The sequence below is a fragment of the Loxodonta africana genome, chromosome 18, assembly GCF_030014295.1.
Source record: "Loxodonta africana isolate mLoxAfr1 chromosome 18, mLoxAfr1.hap2, whole genome shotgun sequence".
In the NCBI taxonomy this organism is placed as follows: Eukaryota; Metazoa; Chordata; class Mammalia; order Proboscidea; family Elephantidae; genus Loxodonta; species Loxodonta africana.
In genome coordinates, this window is record NC_087359.1 from 48,244,531 (window position 1) to 48,263,580 (window position 19,050).

Genomic DNA, 19,050 nt, shown 5'->3' on the forward strand with positions numbered 1-19,050 from the left:
AATGTCTCTTAGTATGGGTGTAAATAAAACATCATACATCCCTACAGTAATTATTTAAACATTTTTTTACAATGATTTATGTGTATATACCATCAAAGAAAGATATCTACCAGATTTTACATGAAAAAAGCAAGCTAGAAAATATTGTATCATTTGTGTGTTTTAAGAACAAGCATAAATGTGTGAAGACACATAGCAGTATTACACACAAAAAAAATATCTGGAAGAATAGATAGCAAACCTAACAATTTCTTCTCAAAGGAGTAAATCATGAAAAGACAGGATAGAGATTATCAGAGTCAGAAGACTTTTTATTTTCTCTCTACTGTCTAGATTTCTTAAATAGAAACATTTTTCTATTATTTTTTTAAATATAAAAGATAAGCTCGGTAGTTACACAATGATTTTCTATAAGTTACACTACATATCAAATAATGTAGTGTACATAGCTCTAAGTCAGATGAATTAGTCTGCATTTCCTTATCTAGCTAGATTGCCCCCCCACCCCCATCTTTATGAAGAAGAGAATCATAGCAGACTGCAGAAAGAACTTGCCTTTATAAATCCTGGATCATGCTCTGACTCCATCATGCTACTATCTTTCACATTCACGAATAATCATAGCAAAACACTTACCGGCAATGAGGACACTGCGCTCTCTGCTCTGTCAGCCAACGCTACGAAGGCAAAAATATTCAGATTTTCATTTTAAAAACATTATACTAATTTCTAAATATGTATATATAAAATACAATTATTTTAACTACCTTCCAAGTTTGAGAGTTTGAGTTTAACGAGCACTTATTAATCACGTAATGTCATTCAACATCACATTGATTTTCTAAAATTTTGTTTTGTTGTTATTGAGAATATACATAGCAAAACATACACCAATTCAACAGTTTCTACATACGTACAATTCAGTGACACTGACTACATTCTTCAAGTTGTGCAACCATTCTTATCTTCTTTTTTTGAGTTGTTCCTCCACCACTGACACAAACTCATTGACCCCTAAGGTTCCTATTTAATCTCTCGATTTGCTGTTGTCACTTTGATCCCATATAGATAGTTCTTCAAAGAGTATAATGCTTAAGGCAGGCCTTTTTTACTAATTAAGCTAAACTATTTGGTTTTAAGAAAACTTTAGAGGGTATTTTTGGCTTAAGATTTAAAGGTTATATTGTAAACTTTCACCTGAGGCATTAAAAAAAAAAAGAATATCTCAGGGCGATAGTTTCAGGGTTTACTCAGCCTTCAGGGCTGCAGAAACTCTGTAGTCCATGAGAACTGAAATTCTCTCCTATACTTCCCCCTTTTAATCAGGATCACACTGATGTTTTGTTTCAAATAGATTTCAGTTACCTTTAACTTTTCTAATGAGTTTTATAATGAGTTTAACTCTCTGGCGCCTGCATTAATTATAGAGCTAATTATAGAAATAGCAGGCAAACTGCTGTCTACCCTCTCATTGTCATCCTGACAGGACCAGAACTCATAAAAAGGGTGTTAAGAAGCTGCTCTCTCATGTTGTTGTGGTGTGCAGTCAAGTGGATTCCAACTCATAGTAATCCTATGGAAGGGACACTGCAGAACCGCCCCATAGGGTTTCCAAGACTGTAAATCTTTTTTTTTTTAATTTTTATTCTGCTTTAAGTGAAAGCTTACAAACCAAGTCAGTCTCTCATACAAAAATTTATATACACCTTGCTATATACTCCTAGTTGCTCAACCTCTAATGAGACAGCGCACTCCTTACCTCCACTCTCTATTTTTGTGTCCATTTGGTCAGCGTCTGACCCCCTCTTCCCTCTCATCTCTTCTCCAGACAGGAGCTGCCCACATAGTTTCATGTGTCTACTTGATCCAAGAAGCACATTCTTCACTAGTATCATTTTCTATTCCACAGTCCAGTCCAAGCCCTGTGTGAAAAGTTGGCTTTGGGAACGGCTCCTGTCTTGGGCTAGCAGGTCTGGGGACCATGACCTCTGGAGTCCTTCTAGTCTGAGTAAGACCATTAAGTCTGGTCTTTTACAAGAATTTGAGGTCTGCATCCTACTGCTCTCCTGCTGCCCCAGGGGTTCTCTGTTGTGTTCCCTGTCAGGGCAGTCATTGGTTGTATTCTCATCTCAGGCTAATGTAGTCTCTGGTTTATGTGGCCCTCTCTGTCTCTTGAGCTCACAATTACCTTGTGTCTTTGGTGTACCTCATTCTCCTTCGCTCCAGATGGGTTGAGACCAATTGATGCATCTGAGATGGCCACTTGCTAGCGTTTAAGACTCCAGAAGCCACTCTCCAAAGTGGGATGCAGAATGTTTTAATAGATTTTATTTTGCCAATTGACTTAGATGTCCTCAAACCATGGTCCCCAAACCCCTGCCCCTGATATGCTGGCCTTTGAAGCGTTCAGTTTATTCAGGAAACTTCTTTGCTTTTGGTTTAGTCCAGTTGTGCTGACCTCTCCCGTATTGTGTGTTGTCTTTTCCTTCCCCTAAAATAGTTCTTATCTACTATCTAATTAGTGAAAACCCCTTTCCTTCCCTCCCTCCCTCCCCGCTCTCATAACCATCAAAGAATATTTTCTTCTCTGTTTAAACTGTTTTTCGAGTTCTTATAATAGTAGTCTCCTACAATAATTGTCCTTTTCCAAGACTGTAAATCTTTATGAAAACAGACTGCCACATCTTTCTCCCATCGAGCGGCTAGTGGGTTCAAACTGCCAACCTTCTGGTTAGCAGCCAAGTGCTTTAGCCACTGTGCCAACAGGGCCCCCGTAAAGATTACAGCCTAGGAAATCCTACAGGACAGTTCTACTCTGTCCTATAGAGTGAGTTGGAATGGACTCGATGGGAAGAGGTAGTAGTAGTAATAATCTTTACAGGAACAGATCAATAGGTCTTTCTCCCACAGAGCTACTGGGTGAATACAAACTGCCAACTAACCTACCACAACACCCCTGAGGAAGCTTAAGGTACTCTGAATTCCTTTTTAAGTAAGCACACTAATTATACAGTACACACATTAAGGGGATATAAATTAGAGCTAAAATATGAATGAGCAACACAGCAAAATCTTGTTAAGCCTTTTGAGTTTTACAGTTTGGTAACCTTAACATCTACATAATGGTTTCCTCATCTAATACTGATTTTAGAAGAGAATAACACTCTACTAAACCCCAAATTTTATTAATTTAATCCTTTAAATTACCACTGGCTATGAAACAGTTTTACATCATATATAAAGGAGATGCTAAGGCTTTCTAAATACCTTTCTGGGAGGGAAAAAAAAAAAAAAGCAGCTCTATGGTTAAAGAGTTTATGTTTTTATTGTCTGGCAAATAGGTTCACAGGTAAATAACTAATTATACAGATTTTCACCACGTACTCCCAATCTGTTATTTCTGTTTATCCCTTCCTACTTCTCTAAAAGAACATGAACTTTTACCTGAAGTCAAATAATTAACTCAGAAATAAAACTCCCAAGGAAATCTTAAAGGACAACAGGATTAAAGATCACAGGAAAAGGTACTTCTCAGCAAAGAAAACACACAATGGACGACAAAGCAGATGGATAAAGGATTCCTCCATTCTTAATACCCTTGAACATTATTTCCTTTGTTCCCTATGCAAAAATGAGATTTAAGTCAGGGTTCTTCCCTGAAACACTGCTCTGACCATGCCACTCTTCTGCTAGTCAAAGTTCCCCTCCAGAACTGGCCACAGCCCTTGCTTCAACAGCCTCAGCTCCTGCCTCACCCTATAACATAGCAAGGTTAAGCCTTTAAAAATATCTTCCTTTCTCTGGATATGCTGATGAGGAGTGAGCTACTTGTATCAGGTGGACACTTGAGACTATGCTGGCATCTCCTGTCTAGAGGGGAGATGGGAGGGTAGATGGGGTTAGAAACTGGCAAAAGTCACGAAAGGAGAGACTAGAAGGAGGGAGCGGGCTGACTCATCAGGGGAAAAATAAGTGGGAGTATGTAGTAAGGTGTATATAAGTTTATATGTGAGAGACTGACTTGATTTGTAAACTTGCACTTAAAGCACAATAAAAATTATTAAAAAAAAAAAAATTTTCCTCTCTCTCGCTGGGATAGATAGTCTTCATCACCTCTCTTCACCTGGGTTACTCTGGCTATCCTTCAGATTTCAGGGTATATGTCACTTCTCCCAGGAAGCTTTGTCTGACTCTCTGCAGACCATTTCATTTTAGATTCCACTGCTGTAAGTCGAAATTGATTCGATGGCAGAGGGTTTGGTTTTTGGTTTTTGCCATGCTCTACCACAGCAACCTGTACTTCCCCCGCTTCATTGTGCTTCTAACACTCGACTATAATCATTTATTGGTTTATCTCCCCTGCTCTGCTAGACTATAAATTCTGTAAAGGTTGGGACCATTTTAGGGAGTGGCCATACTGTATTTTTTTAAATATGTTTCCCATCTCTAGTCAAGGAGCCCTGGCAGTACAGTGGTTAAGAGCTACAGCAGCTAAACAAAAGGCCGGCAGGTTGAATCTACCAGGCACTCCTTGGAAACCTTATGCAGCAGTTCTGCTCTGCCCTATAAGGTCACTAAGATTTGGAATCGACTCAACAGCAATGGGTTTGGTTTGGTTTACTTATCCTTAGTCAACCCAAGCTTGTTGCTGCAATATATACCACTTTAAGCATCATGTTTGTATACTTGCTCATACAGTCTCTCCCTCCTTGTCCTGTCCCATGGAAATGTCCACTAATTACGTCCATAAAACCTCCCTGTGTATCCCAGACTACAGCCATCTTTCCCTTCTCCAAATGTGCTATTTTTACCTTGTGTTCCATAATCAAAATAAATATGGCCATTTTAGTAGCTGAGTCTAAGTTCCTTATATGCAATATAAGAACAAAAATACCTATGTGACAATACTGGTGTAAGGGTTAGAGAGAAGCAGTTAGCATATACTCAGCATATAAAATAATCTAAAGGTATACAGTTGTCTCTCGGTATCTGCGGGTATTGGTTCCAGGTCTCCCATGGATACCAAGATCCACAGATGCTCAAGTTCCTTATATAAAATGATGTAGTGTTTGCATATAACCTATGCACACCCTCTCATATACTTTAAGTCATCTCTAGATTACTTATAATGCCTAATACAACATAAATGCTATGTAAATAGTTGTTTCGTTACAATTGAAGACTTGCTCTGGAAAGTAGCCTTTCTCTTCTATGAGTTTCTTGAGCTCTTCTGGGAATGCTGATCCTGCCTGGGCAACAACGATGCCAGTTTGCCAGTGATCTTGAGGCTGTACCACTTTACAGAGCTAGCCAGCCATCCCTTACTAGCCTTAAACGCCGTCCTCTCACTCTCCTCGACCTCCTCAAATGTAGCCTCTAAGGGATTACTCTGACCACTTCAATGCTTTTTAGGAGCCATTTTTCACAGAAACAAAGGGTGCACACAACCCAAGTAGGCAATGAAGGAGATGCGAGGCAAGTACTGCTCAAACAACGAGTGCTGGAAAGAGGCTGAGGATCTGTGAAACGGCAGAAGGCTACAGCAAGATATGTCTACGTATCTCTTCATCAGCATGCATTCAGCGTAGTGCTCGGTGTGTGGCAAATTCAGGTTTTACTTTTTGGAACTTTTTTTTCCCAAATATTTTCAATCTGCAGTTGGCTAAATCTGCAGATGCAGAACTCACAGATAGAGGGCCGACTGTAAAATAATAGCTAACATTTATCGAGCACTTCCTATATGCCAGGCACTGGTTTAAGACTTTCACAAGTTAGACTGATTCAACACATAATTTGGAGGTAAAAGTGCTGGGCTGTGCTGATGAACTGCATGTGAGGAAAAAGGAAGAATCAAGGTTGGCACTTATGTTTCTGAATGAAAAACTGGGTTCTAAGATAAAAAATGACTAGAAGAGAAATAGATATGGGAAGTAAAATAAAAACTTTGCTTACAGACATGTTAAACTTGAGATGCCTACTACAAATCCAAATGGGGATGTCAAGCAGTCAGCTGGATATCTGAGTCTGTAGGCAGGGGAGATGTGAAGCAAAAAAGGCAAGTCTGTAAGTTATGAGCCTACAGGTAGTGTTTAAAGCCCTAAAACCATGAGATTACGAGCAAGACAGCACCGTTATTATAAAATGGAGCGTCCAGGGCCCAGCCCTGGGGCACTCCAAAATTTAGAAGTGTGGAAACAGAGAAAGCGTAGTTAGTACTTCATAGCAGGAAAACCTAGAGATTATAATCAAGTGTTTCAAGAAAGAGGAGGTAGGTCATTTGTGCTGAGTGCTCTCAGCCTGGTAGGTATGTTGAGGCCAAAGAAGTATTCATTTGATTTAGCAAAATAGAGGTTATGACCTTGCAAGAGCTATTTTAGCAGTGTGGCTAGAACACAAGTCAAATTAGAATGGGTTGAAGAGTGATTAGAAAGTGAGGGTATAGAGAGATGGAGCAGGGACAACACATTCCAATAGTTTTAGCTATGACAGGAAACAGAAAAACAGGTAGTAATTAGGAGGGAATTCATTAAGGAAGAAAATTTTCTTCAAATGGTACAAAACTGCAGAGCCCCCAGCAGGCAGATCATGAAGGACCTTAGATGTGATGTTAAAGTATACAAAATTTCTCATATTCCCTACTGTCAAGTACATTATGAGGCACACTATACAGACCTAACAATAGGATGCATCAAAGAGTCTTAAGGAACTGTTTTGCAGTAAACCACTATACAAGTTCCCACATTCCCCTTCTCACAGTGTATCAATCAGGAAGAGAGAAGTAGTGAAAACACATATTTGTCATCAGTCCCTTTGTTCATTTCCCAAAAGTTATAAGAACGGGTAATTACAATAAGAACTACATATCTACATTCTCTTCAATGCAAAACTAAAAAAATCAGATGGTACATAAAGTTACTATGGGAGTGTAATGGAAGACCAAAGAAGGTTTAAAAAAAAAAAAAAAAGAATACCAACTTTGAGGAAGAAAATTTCTTTAAGAAACAAAACTACACCAGTTCAAAATCTTACAGTATCATGAGTTCAATATTTATTTCACACTATTTCCAATGTTAAATAACGCTGGTTTTGAAATTTATTAAATACATAAGTATCTGTGAAACCCCTTCTATTTCTTTGGCAACATAATCAGAGTATGACAATTGAAGACATGTATTGAGTATCCTCACCCGCAACACTGTATGAAAGGTTCAAACGGACTCACTTCTCTGGGAGTTTATGACATTTGCTAGAGAAACTGTATCTGTTTTTTGCGTTGTACTAAATAACGAAATCACTTTACCTTGTAGATAAATTCTATCTCTCCTTAACTGTATTTTCTCTTCAGAAGACAGAAAACTTCTAAAATTTTGATAAAAGGAAAAACAGCTGTAGTATCAAGGCTGTGCCCACAACTCCAAGCTGCGAACACAGCTCTCCTGAAATGGTTCAAGGGTCTTATCTAGGCTCTTCTACTTCCTTCTCTGCATCTACGGTCAAATTAATCAACCTCTCTGAAGTTCAGTCTCCTCGTATATATAAAGGGCGTAATAACAGCTATTATAAGAATTCAATAATATGCTCTAAAGTCTAACAAACAGTAGTTGATAGTCATACTCGGAAAAAATATCCTCTAACAACAAACTGATCTCAAACAGCTGTCTTATAAGGAAAACTAAGCAAGAAATGATGCCCATACATAGTAAAACTAAAGCAAACAGCAGCTATGGATGATTGGACCTTCAATTAATTGAAATAGACCCAGAATTGACATAGATGTTAGAATGAGCAGAAAAGCATATTGAAAGAGCTATTATAACTGTATTCCATATGTTCAAATAGTTAAACAGACTTGGAAACTATAAGAGCCAAATCAAACTTCTAGAGAAGAAAATTACAATATCTGAGATGAAAAAATATACTCTGTACAAATTAATGGTACATTAAACATTGCAGATTAACGACCTTGAAGACACAGCAATAGAAACTACCTAAAATCAAGGAGATAACAAAAAAAACTAACAGAGCATCATGAGCCGTGTGACAACTTCCAACAGTCTAACATACGTTGAAGTCCTTCAAAGCGGGGGAGGGGAGGAAAAAAGGAATGAAAAAAATGCGAAGAAATAATGGCCTATAATTTTCCAAATTTGCTGAAACCTGTAAACCAACAGATCTAAGCTCAACAAGCCCCAAACACAAGAACCATGCAAAAAACTATGGCAAAGAACATTATAATGAAACTGCTCAAAACCAGTGTGTCTTAGTTTGTCAGTGCTGCTGCAACACAAATACCGCAAGAGGATAGCTTTAAAGAGCAGAAATTTATTTTCTCACAGTCTTGGTGGCTAAAAGTCCAAACCAAGATCTCAGCCATATTGATTCTTTCCCTGTTGGTAGCCCCCAGCATTTCTTGGGTCCTCAACTATCGTCATATGGCATCAGTCCTCCTCCATGTGTCTGTGCTTCTGTGTCTAATCTGTACTTTTTATAACTCATAAGTGACTAGATTCAGAACCCACCCTATTCAGGTATGCTGTAATTAACTTAACAAAGAGGATTACATGCACAGGTATAGAGGTTAGAATTCCAACATGTATTTTGGGGGACACGAATTGATCCATAATACAGTGACAAAGAGAAAATCTTAAAAGCAGCTGGAGAAAAAAAAACATTAGAAAGAAACAAAGATAAGGACAGTAGGCTTCTTGGAAACAATACAAGCCTCAGACTGGGTGACATATTTGCAATGCTTATATGTGATAAAGGCCTTGCATCTAGAATATATAAAGAACTCTCAAAATTTAGTAACAAGAAAAACAACCCAGTTTTACAAAGGACAAAAGATCTGAACAGACCTTTCACCAGAGACAATACGTGGACAGCCCACAGAAAGGTGCTCAACATCATTAGTTGTCAGGGAAATGCAAATTAAAACCACAATAAGATACCACTACACACCTATGAGAATGTCTAAAATTCCAAAGACTTATCAAATCAAGCGCTGTCAAGAATGTAAAGGAGCTGGAACCCTTACACACTGCTGGTGAGAATGTAAAATGATACAATCATTTTAGAAAACAGTTTTGCAATTTCTTAAAAATGTTAAACACACACCTATCATATGATCCAGACATTCCTCTTCTAAGTATTTACCCAAGAGAAAAAAAAGCATATGTCCATTCAAAGATTTGTGCACAAATGTTGATAACAATTTTGTCTGTAACAGCCAAAAACTGAAGGCAAACCAAATGTCCATCAGCAGCTGAATACACACAAATTGTGTCACATACACACATCAGAGTATTACTCGGCAATGAAAAGGAATGAACTATTGAACACGCAACAACATGCATGAATCTCAAAATAATTTTGCTGAGTGAAAGCAGACAGACACAAGAGTGTATGTTGTATGATTCCATTTGGGTATAATTCCAGACAATGCAAACTTATCTACAGTCATAAAAAACAGATAAGTCATTGCCAGAGGATAGGACAGCAGAAGGGAGGGATTACAAAAGAGTAAAAGAATCTTTTTGGGGTGACAAATATGTGCAGCATCTTGATTACGGCTATGATTTTTACAACGGTATTTATGAAAATGTTCACTTTAAATATGAGCAGATGTTATGTCGATTATATCTAATAAAAAAAAGGCTGGTGTCTTGGTTATCCAGTGCTTCTATAACAGAAATACTACAAGTGGATGGCTTCAACAAACAGAAGTTTATTCTCTCATAATGTAGTGAGCTACAAGTCCAAATTCAGGGCATCAGCTCCAAGGGAAGGCTTTCTCTCTCTGTCAGCTCTGGAGCAAGGTCCTTGTCATCAATCTTCCCCTATTCTAGGAGCTTCGCAGTACAAGGACCCTGGATCCAAAGGACCTGTGCTCCTGGCTCTACTTTCTTGTTGGTATGAGGTCCCATGTCTCTCTGATCTCTCTTTTATATCTCAAAAGACATTGGCTTAAAATACAACCTAATCTTGCAGATTGAGTCCAGCTTCATTAACATAATTGCCTCTAATCTTGCCTCATTAGCACCTTAGAGATAGGATTTAAAAACACATAGGATAACCACACCAGATGACAAAATGGTGGACAATCACACAATACTGGGAATTATGGCCTAGCCAAACTGACACATATTTTTGGGGACACAATTCAATTCATGACAGCTGGCAAAAATAAAAAAAAAAGCCCATTACTATACACAGATAAAAGTTTTACCAATGATGACAATCAAGAAGGGGTCAAAAGGAACTGGATGAGAAAAATGGAGAAAGAAAATTTCTGTATTAGGATGGTAACAACAGAAATGGAAAGGCAGTGAACAGATATAAATCAAATCAGTTGCCATTCAGTCAATTCCAACTCATGGTAACCCCACATGTATTAAAGCAGAACTGTGCTCCACAGTGTTTTCAGTGGCTGATTTTTCTGAAATAGATCAGCAGGCCTTTCTTCCGATGGGCCTCTGTTTAGACTTGAACAGCCAACCTTTTGGCTAACAGCTGAGCACGTTAACCATTTGTGCCACTCAGGGACTCCATGAAAAGCTATAAGTGACACTAAAAGATAAAAGTGGCAGGACTTAGTAAATCACTGGTATAAGAGATTTCAAGTCTGAGTGACTGACTAGAGACCAGAACAAAAAGAAGTCAGAGTCAGTTTGAGATAACGGTCTGCACCAGAGTTCATGATGCTGAAAGGACAATCAGAAAAGACATCTAAACTCAAAGTTAAGGAACTGATTTGGGAGCCACCTGCAAACATGACACCTGAAGCTACTCAAGTAAATCAGATTTCCAAAGTAGATGAATTTTCCCAGAAATCTCAGCGAAAAGAGAACACCACCAGCAATATCTAAGAATTTAAGGGGCGGGACCAAGAAGAGGTAACAATGAAGAAACAAAGTATCAATGAGATATACGGTAATAACCCACCTTCATCAAGAGCTGAATCCACATCTAGACTCCACGACTTAAACAACTACATCCATGGACCATCCATGGACGCCAATTCACCTCTGAGCTTCAGTTTCACCATTTAGAACATGTAGATAATAATGCTACGTGTATTAAGTTGCTATTTAACAAAAGAATACAATCCCTTACTTTACAAAACTTTAAAGTGAATAGTACTTCACAGTTTTCGAGTTACTTTTTAGCTTATTTAATGCCATAACCTGGGAGACAGAGCTTGTTTGTCTGAATTCTACAGCTGAGAAAACACAGCTAAAAAAGCTTAAGTTTCCCAGTTTTTATGTAGGAGAACTAGCATCGGAGCCAAGGTCTTCTTCAAGCAGTAAAATGGTAAAGAGCTCAGGCTCTAGACTCAAACTGCCTGGGTTGAAATCCAGCTCCACCATTTGGTAGCTGTGTGACCAGAAAAATTATTTAACCCATGTGTTGCAAACAAGACTCCTTGTCAAAATGATATTTATCTTCCTCAAGCAAGAACATGAAGTCCTAATGGTGCACTGGTTAAGCGCTGAGCTGCTAACCAAAAGCGTGGCAGTCTGAACCCACCAGCAGCTCCACCGGAGAAAGATATGTGGCAGTCTGCTCCCATAATGATTACAGCCTTGGAAACCCTATGAGGCACTTCTACTCAGTCCTACAGATTTGCTATGAGTCAGAATCCACTCCACGGCAACGGGTTTAGGTTTTTTTGTCTGTCTGTTTTAAGCAGGAATAAAGATCACAGAGAAATTCTGAGGTGAAGGGCCATATAAGATGGCTTTGATTTTCTCAATGAAGAAAATAATCTGCTAAGAGTAATGGCAGGGCAGTTTTCAGTTGTGCTCTGCAAATGTGCTGTTGGACCGCCACCCCCCCCCCGCCCGCCCCTACAATCTTCAACAGTAATAGGTTCTTCTGTTTTACATCTTGTGCTTCCTGATAATTTTGTTTGAGAGGTTCACCTAGTTTTACATTTTAAAATCACTGGATTACATTTATCTCTAATGTTTCTTCTAACTATCTGATTTTATTCTTTATCTTTGAATACCCACTTTCTCCCTCTTCCCCAAATATGTAAAAACTCCCCCTCTTCTGAGCCCTGCAGCATTTTGTTGGTGCCTCTTCTATGAAACTACACACACCTCAACAGAACACAAAAGTCCATTTTCTCAATCAGGCCTACGCTCCTTCAGAGTGTCACTTGTCATAGTAATCCTCAAATAACCCCAAGCACAATGTGAGCACTTAATATTTGTTAAATGTGCAGTGAATTTAATAACATAAATATATTAAAATCTTGGTGGGCTTTTAGGTTCCAGAGGTACCTAGGTATCACGGACATTTCACGGCTGTGTTATCGCCTGATGTTTACTCATCTCCATAGCGCTAAGCAATACACATTGATGGTGTTCCTATTAAGGAACATTCTGCTCAAGAAACATTTAAAAAGGGCACAAATATAAAAGAAGGAAAAAGGTTAATTTTTACAATATTTCCTATATATACGTTAAATGCATGTGAAAAAAGAAATACAACTTACCCTGATACAGCTGAAACAACAAAGCTTGGAACAATGAGGACACAGGCGTGCATCCCTCAACTTCTCCATACAAATGAAACATCGGAAAACCTCAGCAATGCTCTGACAATAATAAAAGATGTAGGTCCACCAGATTAGGCTACTGAATCAGAAGTAAAAAGCATACTTAGAATAATTCACTGAACATTTATATATTTCAGACTAATAACATCTCAGACTTTACTATATTCCACATCAGGGTTTGGTTAGTCAAGGTCCAGGGTATCCTAGAACATCTCCTGGAAAAAGTGCTTCCTTTTTTTTTTTGCAAGCTTCACAATAATTCTATTCTAAAGCAAGGATATAAAATGCAAACATAGATTCATGCATAAATATTTTCACTGAAACATTAATTATAACGGTAAAAATCTGGCTATGGCCCAAATGTCGAAACATCAGAGTACTGATTAAGTAAATTATGGCAGTTATACATGGACTATGATACAGTTACAAGTAATATTTCTCAAGTTATTTAATGACACATAAAAACACAGGAAAAAAGCAGCCTATATGACTGAATGCACAACACAACCGCCTTACTTATTCTGCAATTTTACCAAAGGGGATAAATGACTTACATAATTTCAAAAAAAAGAAAGCCCTTATCCTAAGGGCAGTGTACTCTGTTCGAGAAAGAAGCCAACTCATAGTGGAGAAACACAAATTTCTGCCCTGATGCTGCAACCAACTAGCTACTTATTTGAGCCTGAGATTCTGACCCTATCGAGAATTTTGGTGGCAGTTTTGAGGCTTTAAAAAGGAAAACAAAAAGTTATATAATCTGAAGAAACAGTATTATCTTTGCAAGCCTCAGACCAACGCAGGAAGTAACTTAAGTTATAAAAAGAAAACAGATATAATTAAATGCACTTTAATTACATTTTGGTTTTTTTTTTTTTGACATTTATTTTTACTCCACTCCAGGAACATTAAACCCTTCTATAACCAAGGTGAGTTCACAAACGCTTCATAATACTTTCACGTGAGAAATTAACAAGAAAATTACTCATGAATGCAATCATGACTCTGCAGGCCTGAAAAGAACCTGTGAGATTCAGATTCTGTAACTGGCTGCAGGGTGGACAATAAGACCGTTGGGTGAACTAGTCTCAAGTGGGCAGTCTACTGGCTTCAGAGCGCCTAGGCACAGAGTTGACGTTACTTAAAAACAAGGATTTAGTTATCTTTGTATTCGGAAGATTAAAAATGGGCAAGGTCTACATATAACTATGTTAGATAAACGGAATCTTAATATTTCTGGCCTTTTTTAAATATTCGAACCATTTGAAATCACTACTTAACTGGAGAGTCAGATATAAACAGAATAGTTTGCCCTAGAAACTACAAATTGGATAGTACGAATATATCCTCACTCAATCAAGGAAGGGCAGAAGAGTCTGCAAAATGTACCGCTGAGGTGGAAAGGTGATTATCCATTCGGAAGATTTGGATCCATGCATGAACTAGTACTCCCAAGAACCGGTGGCCAGTCCATCTGATGAATCTGCAATTTTGCTCTGCACAGGCTGTAGTTTGCCAATACCCTGTAGGGCTGAATACCAGCGCCAAGGCATCCTTGAAAACGCCAGGATACGCACCACCTGACTGCAGAAAGGTCTGAGCTTAAGGCATCCGGAGGGCTGCAGAACGAGTACCGCCCCTTCGCACCGGGCCAGCCCTCTCCTAAGCAGCAGCAGCGGGGTACACACTGGAATCCAGAACGCTCATCCGATGGCGGGGACAGACCAACCACCACCCTCCTCAAACCCCCTCACCTCCACGCTCTGTTCGTCCATTGCCTCCGGCTCTCGGTGGGGCCCTCGGCGACCCGCGGAGTCCGTGGTTTGACCTGTTAGGCACCGGCCCGAGGTCGCCAGGTCAGATCCGCCGCGGAGAACAGCCCGACGCCCACGTCAGGAGGCTCCTACGACCGCCTCAGCTGCGCGCCCCATAGCTCCGGGTTCGGCGCCGGCTACCCCCACTTCGCCATTTTTATTCGCGCGCCTGCCCCGGGGCGCAGGGGGAGGGCGAGCGGTAGCGACAGCTCCTTCTTTCTGGCTCAGCCGCCCGCCAGAGACAGCGAGTGAACCTCGGCCCACGTGACGCGGGCGCGCGCGTATCGAACCGCGGCTAGAGCATGGCGGCGCTAGTCTCAAGCGAAGAAATCGCCACAAGGAATTCGCAAACACCAACCGTAACCAGGGCAGCTGCAGGCGCGGCCGCACCGGGTGGAGCGGCGCGCTTGCGCACTAGCCGGTATGGGCGGGGAGGCGAAGAGAGGCGGGTGCTTAGTTCCCGCGGTTTGCGGACGCACACGAGAGTTGACGGCTAGCTGCTGCAGGGTTGCGTGCCTGGGCCCCAGGGCGCGGCCAGCCGGGGGCGTGGCAGTTTGTCGCGCCCCGCCCCCCAGAGGGGCGGTGCTCCGTGGGTCTCAAACTGTTGAGCGCCAAAGATGGGATCCAGCTGAAAAAATGAAGTGATGGAAAAACTCGCGGGCTCCGGAGCCACACCCCTAAATATTCGGATCCGTGATTCTAGGGTTGTGGGACCAGGAAATCCGGATTTTCAACCAACACTCCCGATGATTTAGCTGTAGGTGCTCTGTGGCTGCATTTTGAGAAACCCTGGGGCAGATTTGTAGCTAATGATCTTCTTTCTCTGGGACGCGAAGTCCTAAGGTTTTTAAGACTTCTGCCCCACCTACATGGAGCCCTGGTGGCGCAGTGGTAAGAGTACTAGGCTGGTAACTGATTTGAAAAGGTCTGTGATTTGAACCCACCAGCCGCTCTATGTGGTAGAAAGATGTGACAGTCTGCTTCCATGAAGGTTATATCCTTGGAAACCCCATGAGAGCAGTTCTACTCTGTCCTATAGGGTCATTGTGAATCGTAATGGACTCGACGGGCAATGGGTTTGGTTGGGCCCCACCTACTGCACCAAAAGAAGTTGGAAAGCACCAGATTCTGAAGCCTAAAGAGAGGTGTCCTTTCCCATCTGAAGAGGGTGTGGGGCCACAGACTGAAGATTTCAGACCCACACCCCACCGCACCCTTCAGATCTTGCGATTTGAGTTTAGCTGTCGCCATGGGAACTAAGGAAAAGGTGAAAAAGCTTTCCTGTAACTAGGGTCTGCTTTCTACAAATTTCTGGCAGAAGAAATGTTTAAAGATCGAAAGAATTGAAAGTGTGAGGCAAAGGGCATGAACTGAATTCTTAATTTTAAGCTAGTTTTCCTTTTCTGATTTGTTGCAAACATCTATTTATTACACTTAACCCAACCTAGAGTGCACATGTAGAAAATTAGCAATAATCTAGGAGGAAGTCATTGAATACCAGGCATTTTTAGTGGGCAGCAGCAATTTTTTTTTTTTAACCCTATGAGCCATGGACAAAGATATAATTTAGGAAGATTAATCGAGGATTGAAAACTTCTTTCACTGAAAATTACTTTTGGTCTTGGAACTAGAGCTGTTGGTTGTACAATATTGTGAATACACTATATGCCACTGACTTGTACATTAGAAATATGGAAACTGACACCCACAACTGACAAGTGGCAGATAAGTGCTCCTCCAAATTCAGTTTTTTGTTATTACGTGCCATGGAATTGGCTCCGACTCATAGCAACCTTATGTATAACAGAACAAAACATTGCCCCACCCTGTACCATCCTCGTTGCTATGTTTGAGCCACTGTGTCAATCCATCTCATTGAGGGTCTCGCTCTTTTTTTGCAACCCTCTACAACTCTTCTTCAGTCTTCCTTATTCATTCTCCAGCTTTCACATGCATATGATGCGATTGAAAATACCATGGCTTCGGTCAGGCGCACCTTAGTCTTCAGGGTGACACCTTTGCTCTTCAACACTTTGAAGAGGTCCTTTGCAGCAGATTTACCCAATGCAACGCGTCTTTTGATTCCTTGACTGCTGCTTCCATGGCTGTTGATTGTGGATCCAAGTAAAATGAAATCCTTGACAACTTCAATGAATAAGGAAGACCGAAGAAGAGCTGACACCTTTGAATTGTTGTGTTGGTGTTGGCGAAGAATACTGAATATACCATGGACTGCCAAAAGAACGAACAAATCTGTCTTGGAAGAAGTGTGGCCAGAATGCTCCTTAGAGGCAAGGATGGCGAGACTGCATCTGACATACTTTGGACATGTTGTCAGGAGGGATCAGTCCCTGGAGAAGGACATCATGCTTGGCAGAGTACAGGGTCAGCGGGAAAGAGGAAGACCCTCAACAGGATGGACTGACACAGTGGCTGCAACAATGAGCTCAAGCATAACAACGATTGAGGATGGCGCAGGACCGGGCAGTGTTTCGTTCTATTGTGCATAGGGTCACTATGAGTTGGAACTGACTCGACGGCACCTAACAACAACAACAACTTTACAAAGCTTGATGTCTTTCTCCTGCAATTGCGCCTTTGTAAACAAGACAAAGTCTCGCCTGCCTCACTTCTCAGGAGCTTTCTGGCTGTACTTCCTCCAAGACAGATTTTTTCATTTTTCTGACAGTCCATGGCATATTTGACATTCTTCACCAGTACCACAATTCGAATGTGTCAATTCTTCTTCGGTGTTCCTTTTTCATTGCCCACCTTTCGCGCACACGAGGCAACTGAAAATACCATGGCTTGGACACCTGTAAAAAGCTGAATTGGCTAAAGTTGTATAATAGATGTATTTACAACAACGACCAAAAAAAAAAAAAAATGGAGCTGCTGAGGCTGCTTATGTACAGCCAAAAACCTCATAGGATTTGGTTCCTTGGTTTGGAGGTTTAGAGTCATGGTTTCATGGGACATCCCAGTTAACTGGCCTAAGAAAATGTTTAGTGCTTCTGCTCTGACTCCTCCTTTATTGGGTAGTGCCTGGGATCTTAAAAGCTTGCAAGCTGCCATCCAAGGCACAATTGGTCTCTCTTCACTTGGAGCAACAGAGAAATGAGAGTCAGAAATAGGAGGATATAGAACATATGGCTAATTGCTTCTGTGAACAACTGCCCCTTTGCCATGAGGCCAGAAGTGCATGGTGCCCAGCTACCATTACTGAACATTCTGATCGAAAACTCCATAGAAGAATCCTGAACAAAATGGGGAAAACCCAGAACAGAATTTCAGATTCTCATGGACTCCAGACTTTCTGGAGCCATGCAGGGTAGATGAACCCCTGAAACTATTGCCCTGAGATAATCTTTAATCCGTAAAACAAAAATATCCCCTGACGTCATCTTAAAACCTAACAATAGTTTAGCTTAACTAGTAAAAAAGGTCTGCCTTTTTTAAGAACTATCTATATGGGATCAAATTGGTAACAGCAACTCAAAAGATTAGATGGGAACCTTAGGGGACAGTGACTCTCAGAAAAAGCAGGTGAGAATCGTTGCACAGCTTGAAGAATATTATCAGTGTCACTGAATTGTACATGTGGAAAGTGTTGAACTGGGGTACGTTTTGCTGTGTATATTCTCAACAACAACCAAATAAAATTTAGAAAATACCATGGCTTGCATCAGACACACCTCAGTCATCAGAATGACGTCTTTGCTTTGTCATACTTTAAAGGAGTCTTCTGCAGCAGATTTAGCCAACGTAATACGGTGTTTGATTTCTTGACTGCTGCTTCATGAGCACTGATTGTTGATCTGAGAAGAAATCCTCGACAAGTTCAATTTCTTTGCCATTTATCATCTATTATTAGCTTTCACATATTACAATAACATAGGATGAAGGACAACAAAGGTAGTATTGGAATACAACATGGACATTTTAATGTAGCATTTGAAAACAGCTCATGCTGCTCAACATTAGCAAGCAGAAGGAACAGGAAAAGAATAAACAAAAGTGAGGCTGTCACAGAGAAGCAAGCTTATTACATTAGTTAGGTTTCGTGGGAGACTATAAGACACGTATTGGGTGCCAACAGTCTCACCATAATGTAATCACATCTGCAATCAACATTTTAAAAAATGAAAACATATATATAGATATATGATACATAATATAAAACATAAATATTTTGTCTTTTATTTTGAAAGCATGCTCACTCACATTTTGACTAACTGACAGTACATAAAAGAGTCTTTTACAATAGGCCAGGACATCTGCATTATACATCTCGATCATATAAAAAGAAAACAGATGCAAAATAGTTTAAAGAGATTTTCTTGCCTAAAATTATAAGACTAAGTGGGAATATATTTTTTAAATCCATTTATTCCTCTTCCATCTTTCTGGCTGAGCTTTATTCAGATAATATCTGCCTTTCTTCTTACATTCTCCACTATTGTGAAAGGCATCACTATCCAGTCATTCACCCAAACCTCACCAGCCCCCTACCTCTAATCAGCAAGTGTTAATAAGACATTTCCTAAATTTCTCTGAAACTGATCTCTTCTCTGTTAGAGTTCCCTTTCCAAATCCATGCCTTCATAAGTCTGGCATGTGAGCTTTTAATTGCTTTTCTGCAGTTTCCTCTTCTTCAGTCAGTGGTAACAACTAGAA

At 40.2% G+C, this 19,050-nt stretch overlaps 2 protein-coding genes across 7 annotated transcripts in view; both read right to left on the reverse strand.

Moving 5' to 3' along the window:
* Positions 1–14,763, reverse strand: part of TRIM37 (tripartite motif containing 37) — a 137,603-nt gene extending 122,840 nt beyond the window's left edge. For 2 of the 4 annotated variants that reach the window (XR_010318372.1, XM_064271301.1), the window contains exons 1-3: positions 14,314–14,762; positions 12,500–12,601; positions 637–677 (exon numbers count right to left, since the gene is read on the reverse strand). Coding sequence is in view for 3 of the 4 variants with exons in the window: in XM_064271301.1 (XP_064127371.1) it covers positions 637–677; positions 12,500–12,601; positions 14,314–14,334 (164 nt within the window). In the remaining variant the exon portion in view is untranslated. Of the gene's footprint in view, positions 1–636; positions 678–12,499; positions 12,602–14,313 lie in introns of all 4 variants that reach the window. The other 2 variants (XM_003414589.4, XM_010594290.3) reach the window with 2 other exon arrangements.
* Positions 14,764–18,294: 3,531 nt separating this feature from the next.
* The window catches only part of SKA2 (spindle and kinetochore associated complex subunit 2), a 31,159-nt gene continuing 30,403 nt past the window's right edge, over positions 18,295–19,050 (reverse strand). For all 3 annotated transcript variants that reach the window (XM_003414588.4, XM_023553536.2, XM_010594288.3), the window contains one exon: positions 18,295–19,044. In XM_003414588.4, coding sequence (XP_003414636.1) covers positions 18,976–19,044 — 69 coding nt within the window. In that variant the 3' untranslated portion in view covers positions 18,295–18,975. The remainder of the gene's footprint in view (positions 19,045–19,050) is intronic.